This window comes from Sminthopsis crassicaudata, chromosome 5, assembly GCF_048593235.1.
Source record: "Sminthopsis crassicaudata isolate SCR6 chromosome 5, ASM4859323v1, whole genome shotgun sequence".
NCBI classification, from domain to species: domain Eukaryota; kingdom Metazoa; phylum Chordata; class Mammalia; order Dasyuromorphia; family Dasyuridae; genus Sminthopsis; species Sminthopsis crassicaudata.
The window spans coordinates 229,226,994-229,237,774 of NC_133621.1; the positions used below are offsets into that span (position 1 = coordinate 229,226,994).

Below are 10,781 nucleotides of genomic sequence, written 5' to 3' on the forward strand. Positions count from 1 at the left end.
TCTAAGTTAAAAACCTTCACTTGAGGCAGTTAAGTGTCATAGTGGTTAGAGCCCTGGGCCTGAAGTCAGAAGTATTTCAGATATTTAATACTTAATAGCTGTGTGTCCCTAGGCAAGTCTTGTAACCCAGACTGCCTTGAAAAGCTAAGAAATAAAATTTAAAAACTCTTTCTTCACAGTCTCTCATAAAGCTGGTTGTGGTCAGTCATGTCCCACTTTTCATGATCCCAGTTGGAGTTTCCTTGGCAGAGATCCTCAAGTGACTTGCCATTTCCTTCTCCAGTTCATTTTACAGACCAAGAACTGAGGCAAACAGGGTCAAGTGACCTGGATCAAAGTTATGTTTTGAGATGAGATTTGAATTCAGGAAGACTAGTCTTCCTGACTTCCCGCTGAATACTCTATCCACTGTGCCACCCAACAGAACTAGAATCCAAATCTCTCTGAATCCCAGAACTGTGTTCATGATGTGGACATGATAGGGATTGAATAGGGTTAAACCTTTCAAGTCTAAGAATCTATATATTTTTAATCCTCCCTAATATTCTACTGGACACATGACAATGTTCCCTTGTTTTGTATTCCTTTTCTATTTTCTTTTCTTTTCTTTTTTTAAATAAAATAAACTTTAAAAAAAAATCTAAGAGAGCAAAACCAGGGCTCTTTCTCAACACAATGTGTCCCGATTAGGTCTATAGCAGTAGGAAAGATGCAAATGAGATGCAAAATATAGAAAGATTAGAGGCCATTAATTACCCTTCTCCTTTCCCCCTAGTAGTCAACAAGCAACACAAAAGCAAAATAAAAAAAACATTTTTTTTTAAAGTTTTTTATAGTATGTCCTTCAGAAGCAACAAGTTGCTGAACATTGAAAGTCTGTTCCCCCCACAGACCCTCCCCCAACTCAGTCCTTCCGGTGGGAGTCAGAAAGCTCCCAGGATGAGCCCTCCTTCACAGTTTCTCCAGGGCCCTCCTGGGGGTCGAATCCTAGGCTGCCCTGACAAGTACAAGCAAGCTGGCTTCACTCATTAACAGACCCATTCCGGGATCCCAGAGGCAGAGGAGAAAGTCCCCAGAAGCCCGGGAAACTTCATCCATTCCCACTGGCCCCTGGGGGCAGAAGAGAGGAGGGGTAGACCTGGCTGAACTGGGTGCTGGGTTGGAGAGGAATGGAGAGAGGCACAATACCGCTGAGGGGCAGCCAGCGAGAGGGGACTCCATCCGGGGCGCAGGGAATACCTACCCCCAAGGCACTACAGAGCCCTTCCCCCATCAAGGAAACCTACACCTAATAAATCGCTTCCATAGATTCTCCCCCACACCCCCCAGTCTTCGCCTTTGGCGCCACAGGCAGCCAGGACAGCCAAAGACCCTGCTCCTTTCCCTAAAAGGTGAACAGAAAGAGCCCCCAATCAGGACCCAAAACTCTCTCGACCGCTCCTTCCTCCCAGGAGTCGGCCAAGTCCAAGGAGGGAGCGGGGGTCCTTCCACCCCAGCCCGGCCTCGACATTCGCATGTCCTCGAGCCCTTCTACAACGGCAGGAATCGCTGAATAAATAAATAAATAACTTGAGCCTCCCCCTCCCCCCTTTTCTTCGGGGCCCACGCGGGTCCCCAGCCCCCCTACAGCTGACTCTCCTCCTCCTCCAAGGAGCGGTTCAGTCCCGGGATGAATTTGAGCAGCCGCCGGCGGAAGCTCTGGTACTTGGTTTTGCGCAGCCCTGGGCCGCACAGCCCCTGCTCCCGGGCCTCAGTCCACAGCTGGCCCAAGGCGCCGCCTCCCCCGCCTCCTCCGGGTCCCGGGCACTTGACACTGGCGCTGCGACTCAGCAGGGGCCGGGGCGCCGGGGGCGGGGGCGGGGCCTGGGTGCGGGCTGGAGGGCACAGGGCTGGGGGCTCTGCCCCTCCAAAGAAGCAAGTGTGGTAGACTGAGTCATCGGAACCTTCGCGGGTGCGGCCTGAACTGCTTCGGGCGCTTCCCGGGGCCGACAGCAGAGGTCCGAAGGGCAGCGAGCCTGGGAGGAGCCCCGCCCCGTAGAGGCAGGAGCGCACGGACTCCAGGGTATCGTAGATACTGGGGTCCTTCACCACGATACCTGGGCAGGAGGAGGGCACAGGCCATGGGAATGCAGCTGGAGCTCCGCGCCCCCGGTGTCCCAGATTGTGTGTTGGGGGAGGGGCGCGCAGAGGTAGGAGAAAGGAAACAGGTGAACCGGACCCTCTACTATAGGAAAGGGAACGATTCCTTAAAAGATCCTTCCCTTCCCACCCTCAGAAGGACGAGGGACACCGGGACGAAGTTGAGGGGCTGGAGTAGATAATTATTCAAGAACTTACCCCACCCTCTGAAAGACGGGCAGGACTTGGGTGGGGGTGGGGCCCTAGGATTAGCAACCATTCAGGACTTTACCCTAACTCACCGTGCACTAGTCGCTGCTCTTGCACCATCAGTGACCGATATTCCCCCCATTTCTCATATAAAGTTTGCTGCAAAAGAGGTTATCCCAACCTATTAGACTAAGGGGACAGACCCGGAGATTAAGGGAATATCAGAGGTAATGGAAGCTGGGATCGAGGGGCCCAAGAGACTCAATGGGATGAGGAAGGAAGGATGGATAGATGCCTCCCTTCACAAGGGCTGGGGCCAGGGGACCCCAGACTGAGGAAGCCGAGGCCCCAGTAGGGCTGGAAGAAGCAAGGGACTTCTTCCTTGGACCAGGGTAAGGGCTGTCTGGATTTTCTCTACCTTCAGATACTGCAGCCTGGCCTCCAACTCTGCCTTCCGGATGGAGGTTCCATACACTGTTTCCAGTCTGAGGAACGGGGAGGGGAGGGAAGGGAGAGGAGAGATGTAAGGAGAAATCTTAAGATGTATGGGCCTGGCCAATTACCAAGAATTATCTTCTGCTCCAAAGGCCTAAAATGCTTTAGATTCTGGCATCGATCCCTACTCACCGTTACTTCTCACCTCTTTAGGTCTGGCATTAAGCTCCTCCACCTTGCTCCCCTTTCCCCCAGCCTGCCTTTCTCCTTTTTTGGCCCCAAGGCTACGCCAAACCCAACTTCCTAACTCCTCTAGGATCCAGTACCCTAAGCTTTCCTGTCTGTGTCTTGCTTACGCTCACAATTTATTCCTCAGCTCCTCCGAGGAATAAATAACCCCAGCAGCCCTTAAGGTCCAACTGAAATGCAGGTCTCCCAGGGCTCCCTCCATGGGCATTTTGTTCACATTCCTCTCACTCCATTCTGGTGCTCTGTATTTCTACTGGGTTCTAGATCTTCCCCGGTAGTTTTGCCCTTTGCAGAGGAGCTGGGGGTGCCCAGACATGCCTGAGAACGTTGCCAGATGCTTTGATGATATCCACGATCTCCCGGTGCCTGATTCCTTCCACGTTGAGACCATTCACACTGGCAATTGTATCTCCTGTATATCACAGATCATAGATAATAGCTCCCATTTACAAAGTGCTGTACAGTTAGTGATCATGTTTTCCTCATAACTACTCAGAGAGAGCAAGTATTATTTACATTTTGCAGTTGAGAAGGGAAATGATTTGTACACAATCCCAGACATCTACACACATGGAGATGGGCTTAAAACAAAAGTCCTGTGACTACCACATTGATGAGGTTCATCATGGTGAGGGGGCATGAGGGGGGGTTTCAGAAGGAGAGAAAAAGGCAACTAATGTGAATAAAGTGTGCGGTCTAGAGTCAGAAAGACTTAAGTTCAAATGTAGCCTCATACAATTATTATCTGTGCGACCATGGACAAGACATTTAATTCTGCTTGCCTCAGTTTCCTCATGTGTAAAAAGAGCTGCAGAAGAACCAAGAGAACATTGCACATAGCAACTGTGATGGACTTGGATTCAACAATGTGGCGATTCAAAACAATCCCAATAGATTTGGGATGAAAAATGTCATCCACATCAAGAGAACTGTGGAGACTGAATGTGGATTGAAGTATAATATTTTCACCTTTTTGTTGTTTTTCTTTCTCATGTTTTTTCCCTTTTTGGTCTGATTTTTCTTGCACAACATGACAAATATGGAAATATGGATTGCATATATTTAACCTATTATCAGATTGCTTGCTGTATTGGGGAGGGGAGAAAGAAGGGAAAAAATTTGGAACACAAAGTTTTAAAAGAATGAATGTTGATAACTATGTATATTTGGAAAAAAATAGAACACTATTGAAAAAATTTTAAATGAGCTGCAAAAGGAAATGGCAAACTACTCCAGTATCTTTGTCAAGAAAACCCCAAATGAAAGAGTTGGTATCTGATTGAAATAACCTGACAATAAAAACCCCTCCCTCAAATGTCTTTTCTCTCCTTCTTTAGCCTGGATGGGTAAGGGAGATTATTAAAAAGACATCTGAACATTAGCCCAGAGCAAGTTCTCACCTCTGCCACCTGTCTGGGGAAGCCAGCTCCCTCTCCCTCCCTCCCTAAGCCTCCCACACAAAACACAGCCACCTCCTCCACCTGGCACTGGCTGGAACAGCTGCTGTTTTCTCTCAGCCTTGGGTTCTTTCTCAGCTGCTTCTCTCTCTGTGTCAGGCCTCCCAGATGAGAACAGGGGCCATATGCTGCCTCTGGCCTACCCCATGCAGGCTAAAGAGAGGACCTTCTTCCTGATGGCTGAATCATTTCCCCTCTGACACTCTGCTGCCCCAGGTTTAGTTATCTATTTAGCTTACAAGTTGTCATCAGACCTATTTTTTGGCAGGGCTGGGGAAACAACTGAAAAGCAGAATTCTAGACTGGAAAGCAAAAGACCCAGACTTTAAGTCCACAGGAGGGGAAGAACAAAATTTATTAAGATTCTTCTATGTACTAGAGCTAGGTGGCCCAGTGGATAGAGTCCTTGGCTTGAGACCAGGAAGAGTCCTTTTGCTGAGTTCAAATTTGACGTCAGACATTTACTAGGAAAGTCACTTCACCCAGTTTGCCTTAGTTCCTCATCAGTAAAATTAGCTGCAGAAGGAAATGGCAAACTCTTCCAGGATCTCCTCCAGGAGGGTCAGGAAGAGTTGAATTGGAAAACAGCAATAAAGTTCTATGTGTTAGGGATTCTCTTAAGCATTTCCAAATAGTAGCTCATTTGATCTTCACAATAACCCTGTGAGGTAGTTGCTATTATCCCTATTTCATAGTTGAACAAACTGAGGCAGACAGAGACTTTAGTAAAGTAACTAGAGTGCCTAGGAAATATGTGCCTCCAAAGTTCAACTCAGATCTCTCTTCCTCCAGGCCCAGAGCTCTATCCACTGCCCCAAGGGCACCTAAGCTGCCTATCTGAATAAGGTAGGGTTGGAGGAGACCTTTGAGATCAGATGAAGAGCCCTCTGGCCCAAGCCTCTTCATTTCTTCCCCTCTCTTCCAACTAGCTCCCTCCCAGCTTGACCTGGGTAGCCCTCTCAAAGGGCCTAATTAAAAAAAAAATTATGTTATCCTGTCAATTTTACATGGGGAGGAAATAAATTTGCTTAGCATAGTGCATGGCACAAAGTAAGGGCTTAATAAATGTTAGCTGACTGAAATAGAATCAGAGGATCTGGATTTCAATGGGATTTTAGGGATCGTTAATCTGTATTTCCTCATTTTATATTTTCATTGAGAAAACTGAGACTTGGAGTGATTTGCCTTGTCACACAGGTGGAAGCGAGATAATGTATGAGAAAACATCTTGAAGAAAATCAATTCATCAACCTCCCTGCTTTCATTGAAGAGGTGGGGATTTATGGGAGTGTTCCATTTGAGGTCAGACATAGTACATGTGTTGATTGGTTCTGCCAATTAAAAACTGACTACAAGGCAGGGCTTACTTGGCAACAGAAGAGTCTGTTTGGGAATGAATGTGATGTAAAATCCAAAGGCACCAATAAAACCTGAGGACAGAGACTTCTATCTTTCTTCATTGTTGAGTACAGGATACATGTTTATTAATAAATTTCATGCAGCAGAAGTGCTGGAGAGGGTGTGTCAGGGAAAGACAAGCCTTCCTAAAGAAAGAACTGACTGACATTCCACTTCCAGAAGTAAGGAGAGGAAAATGTTGCTTTGGCCCCCATTAGCAAGTCCAATTTACCCTTATTATCCCCTCTCCACACATCCTATTTTTCAGGACTTCACAGGGAGAGCAGTCATATCCCTGTCCATCCAGCCCCCCTGGGGTACTCTCTTCCCTGCTTCAAAATCCAGAATTGAGTCCTCACCTGGTGTGAGTCCTGCTAACTGGGCAGGGCTGGCCTCGTGAACTCGGCACACAAAGGTCACCATTTCCACTTTCTGCTTCTCTCTATGGTGAAGGCCGTAAGTCTGAAACAGCCCAATCAATCCTTAAGTCCAGCATACAGGGCTGGGCACTGTAACTCAGGCCTTAGCTTCCCTCTCTTAAAGAGCCCAGTTCAGTCACCCAGCCCCACTCCCATCCAATACCATTTCCTTTTCCAACCTGGATTTCAAAGCCAAAGGTCTCGTTTTCCTCCTTCTCCAGGGTGAGCACTTTCCTGCAGGAGACAACAGGGTCAGGCTGTAACACTGGGAATGGTTGTTATTGTGGTGGTGGGAGGGAGGGCAGGGAACTTCAGACCCTGCCCCTAGGGCTCCCACCCACTTTATCAGTGGCCCCAGAAACAAGGTCATATTTGAGCTGCACAGACTATCTGCTCTACAGTTTTGGCCCCTACTCTGGCTTGTCAGGAGACCACAGCCCAATTCTCAGCCCGCCCTGCCCAATTGTGGTTGGGCCTTCCCACTGTGAAAGCAGGAGGGGGTTGGGGGAAGCATGCCAGATGTGACAGGCTGGGAGGAGAACAGCCTCCGCCAGCCCCTTCCCGGATAGTGGGGGAGCTGAATGGCTGGACACAATGGTTTGGAGCAGATCCAGACCCACCAGTTTCCTTTGCACACACACACCCCCAGTCCACCCGCTTTCTTCCTTCTCTTTTACCCCTCCCACAGAAGGACTAAAGCTGCATTGATGGCCCCCTCCAAGCTTTGGGTTATGTAAAACAAGCCTCCTAGTGGCTGGACATTTTAGTTCCAAAAGGGGTACACCCCCTCTCCGAAGGATAAAAGGCAGAGAAAACCAGAGAGCAATGGTCAACAGTCCTCCGTCTATGGGATCGTTTTCTGAGGCTAGGGAAGGAACCACAGCCTGATGCACCAGAGATCAACGGAGTTCTCCTAGTAGCCTGGCATCATTTCCTGTTTTACATACATCAACTAACTGGATTTTCATATGAAGAATATTTCTATGAAGTGGGTAGCCAAGAGTAACCTTTCTGAAACTCAGTTTCTTCATCTGTAAAATAGGATTAAGTGCCTTGGCCAAGGTCACAGCTCAAAAAAGCAGTAGAACTAGGCCTCCCCAGTCCAATGTTCTCAGATTTTATGCTGAACTGGCTCTGGGAAGATCATTTAGGGTGGGTGGATGGCACCCAGTCAGAGCTGTTTTCATTCTCTGCCCCCACTCCCAGAGCTCTGCAGGCAACCCCTTCTCCCTCTTTCCCAGTTTCTCCACCTCTCATTCCAGCCCCCAAAGTTGCCAAAGGGATATGGCAGTAAGTGCTGGGGGGAGGAGAAAAAGGGTGTTTTGCAGAACACCCAGTGACTCAAACCTTCCCACTCCCTTCTTGTCTACTACCCCCTTCATTCAGCCCACTCTTCCACCTGGCCCACTCCTCCCCACATGGAGAAAAGTGGGACAGGAGACTGGGAAAGGGAAGGACAGCTCACCTTTGCTGCTCTGGACTCTGGTTGAGATTTTTCCATCGGAGAGCTGAGCCCTAAGGAAGAAGTAGAGGACAATGTCATATCCTGATAGCATGGGGGACAGTAGGGAAGGGAGAGGGCTAGGCAAGGGCTGACTTTCACTGTGCAGGTGAGAGCAAGGGTAGGTGTGAAGAACCCTGGCCTTGGAGCAGGCCGATGCAGTTCAAGACCCTGCTCCTAACACTCCCCTCCCCCCTGCTTCTTAGTTTTAACTGGGATAGGATTAGGATGAATCCAGGGCTAAAGAATGGGGAAAGTTAAGGTCAAAGTCAGACCTGGAACCAAACCTGCTGCCATTCTCTTTATCCTTAAGTCATCTTTCACCAAGTATGTTCCCCAGTGCTGATTCAACAAGTATTTCTGGAGTGACTATGACCAACAGTTGTCTCTCTATGTTGACAGAGGATCCCTCTGGGATCCCAACTGTCCAAAGCACCAGCTAACTACTCTTATGGTTTCCTAGGGTAAAAGGCCTCCTATTGTTTCAAAGAGGCCTCTGTATTCCAGGGAAATTCTGGGTGAGGGGAGGGTTTAGAGCTACAAGGAACCTTAGAGTTGGTCTAATACAATGCACTTATTTTTTTAGATATGGAAACTGAGGACCATAGGTATACAACTACTAAATGGCTTCAAAATGGTACTCTTACTCCGAAGTGGGGGAATAATGAGGGGAAGCATTTCTCAGATGAAATAGAGAAACAGAATTCTGACGCCAATGTGAAGAGTCATCCTACACTACAATCAACCACGAGGCTTAGTGGGGACAAGCTCCGGACTCACTCAAGCCAGTCATCTGATCTATGGTCTACCATGGATCTTAGACGCTCCAGAGCTGCTCCAGCAGCCCTCAGAAAATCCAGTTCTGAAGGCCCAGTTGCATCCGGACCAGCTATGATCCACCCACTATGGCCTACAGCGTTCTCTCCAAAATAGTTGTTTTTGTTTGGAGGTGGAAAATGAAGCCTGCTTATTGAAGTTTAGTCTAGAGCCAAAATACTTCCCCACAGATCACTGCCTCCACGCCACTCTTCCTCCCCTCATCACATCTGCCCCAAACTACCTCTCTCTCCCTGCTCTCCCTCATCTCCCCCCCCCCCCAGGGTGCCTCCTCCCTGCATTTCACTGAAATGTCCGGAAAAGAAGCAGTCCAGGGCAGGGGTCCCACTAAATTCGATGTGGGGGTGGCAGAGAGAGCCCTCTTTGTTCCCCAATCTGATTTTCATAAAATGCAAATTCTTAACATGTAACAAGCCATTCATTGTGGGGGGTGGGGGAAAGGGGGCGGTGCAGGTGGGGGCGGGGCTGGGGCACCCGTGGTGAGGAGGAAAGAAGACAAGGTCTGTGTTGTGAATGCCCCCCCCAGCCCAACTCTAAGTCCTTCCCCCCAACCTCATCAACCTGAAAAGCTAACTAGCTCCGTCCCCTCCTCTCGTTCTGTGTTCCAGTAGCCTCAGACCCAGAGCTAAAAAGAAGAGCTTCTGAGACTGGAGGTGGGGCCGGGGCGAAGGAGGGCGTGGTCCGCATCCTTCCTGCCCCAAAGACTCCCGCCTCCCCCCCTTCCCAGCCGCTCTGGAAAGGAGACTAGGGGCCACTGTAGGGGACTTAGCGGCTCCGGATCTCCACCCCACGCCGCCTCCGCCCTCGCCCTGGGTCTGCAGGCCGGGGCATCCAGCTGCGGTGCTCAGATGCCTCTTCTCCAATCCCTTTCCCTACCCTCAAGGTTAGAGGTTTTCTCCAACACTGAGCCCTAGGGGATGCTAAAAGAAAGGTCTATTCCCCATCTTCCCCACCTCCGGCCCACTTCCAAAACAGAAGCCGCTGCCTCCTTTGGGTCCTGCTTCCCTAGTTCGGCCAGGTTTTCTGGGACCTCCAGACTTTCCCCCCGCCAAGACTACAGGATCCCAGCTCTAGCTGGGTGCACCTCAAAAACTCTTCTTAAGAGGGCGGGAGGGGAAACCGCACCAAGCTCTCTAACCCAGCAGTCACGAATGGGGTCAGAGTGTTAAAGGATCTCAAGCGGGGAAGGGGGAAGAGAAGGAAGAGTCCCGAGGGGGGTGGAGGGAAAGAAGAGTCCCGATGGTAGAGGTGGGGAGGAAAGTCTCGAGTGGAGAAGGGGGGAAGGGAAAGAAGAGTGGGGGGACGGGGAGGAGAGAAAGAAGAGTCCCGACTGGGGGAGGGGCGGAGAAAAGTCTAGAGTAGGGCGAGGAGGAAGAAAAGAAGAGTTCCGAGCAACGAAGGGACTGGAGGGAAAGACTCTTGAGCAGGGAAGGGATGGAGTGGGGTGGGGCGGGGGGGGGGGGGGGGAGAGATGTGAGCAGGGAAGGCACAGAGTGGGGGGATCGAGAGAAAACACCGAGGGAAAAGGAGGTGAGGGGGGAGCAGAGTCTCCGAAAGAAGGAGAAAGGGGGAGGTCCCGGACCACCGCACCATCGAAACAGCATGAGACGGATTCGAGGCGAGGGGGTGAGGGGAACCTACGGACTGTGGGGGAGAAAGCAGATGGAGAGAGGAGGAGCAACAGCAGCGGGAGAGGGGGGGCAGGGAGGGGGAGCGCGAGGACAGCGGGCCCGGGAGGCGAGCGGCCGGCGGAGCCCACCTTGCGGCGGGGCAAGGTCCCCCCAGACACGGCCAGCGCGCGGTACAGTTCAGCCGGGTGGTAGTCCTCGAGCGCGGCGTACAGGTCCTCCCCTGAGGAGGCTGCAGGAGCCGGGACCGGGGCTGGAACTGGGACCGAGGCCGGGGCCGGGGCCGGGGCCGCCCCTTGATCTGGGGTGGCGGCGGCAGCGGGGTCCGGCGCGGCCGCTGCCTCTTCCTTCTGTTGCAGCTTCCGAAGGTGGCGGAGGGTCATGGCTGTGGCCGGACTCCGCGGTGTCCGGGGCCCGAGGCCGATCCTCCGGGAGGCGCCGCTCCACAGTCCGCTCCGGGGTCGGCAGCTTCTCTTCTGGGTTGAGAGGGGGGCCGGACTCCTCACTGGGCTCTCTTTATAAGCCCCTC

The 10,781-nt window shown here is 51.0% G+C and overlaps 1 protein-coding gene across 1 annotated transcript; it reads right to left on the bottom strand.

Moving 5' to 3' along the window:
- Positions 1–802: 802 nt before the first annotated feature.
- TAMALIN (trafficking regulator and scaffold protein tamalin) lies at positions 803–10,781 on the bottom strand. Its single transcript, XM_074270338.1, has 8 exons — positions 10,384–10,781; positions 7,752–7,801; positions 6,466–6,520; positions 6,227–6,329; positions 3,331–3,424; positions 2,747–2,813; positions 2,421–2,487; positions 803–2,096 (listed from the first exon to the last, which is right to left on the bottom strand). Exons 1-8 carry the CDS (start codon positions 10,633–10,635, stop codon positions 1,624–1,626), a joined length of 1,161 nt encoding a protein of 386 aa, XP_074126439.1. The 5' UTR covers positions 10,636–10,781; the 3' UTR covers positions 803–1,623.

Coding starts and splice junctions, on each gene's coding strand:
- TAMALIN (XM_074270338.1), bottom strand. CDS start 10,635: ATGACCCTCCGCCACCTTCGGAAGCTGCAACAGAAGGAAGAGGCAGCG. Junction 3,425..6,226: donor GTTAGCAGGACTCACACCAG/GTGAGGACTCAA, acceptor TGTGATATACAG/GAGATACAATTGCCAGTGTG. Junction 2,488..2,746: donor CCAGGCTGCAGTATCTGAAG/GTAGAGAAAATC, acceptor CCTCTTTTGCAG/CAAACTTTATATGAGAAATG.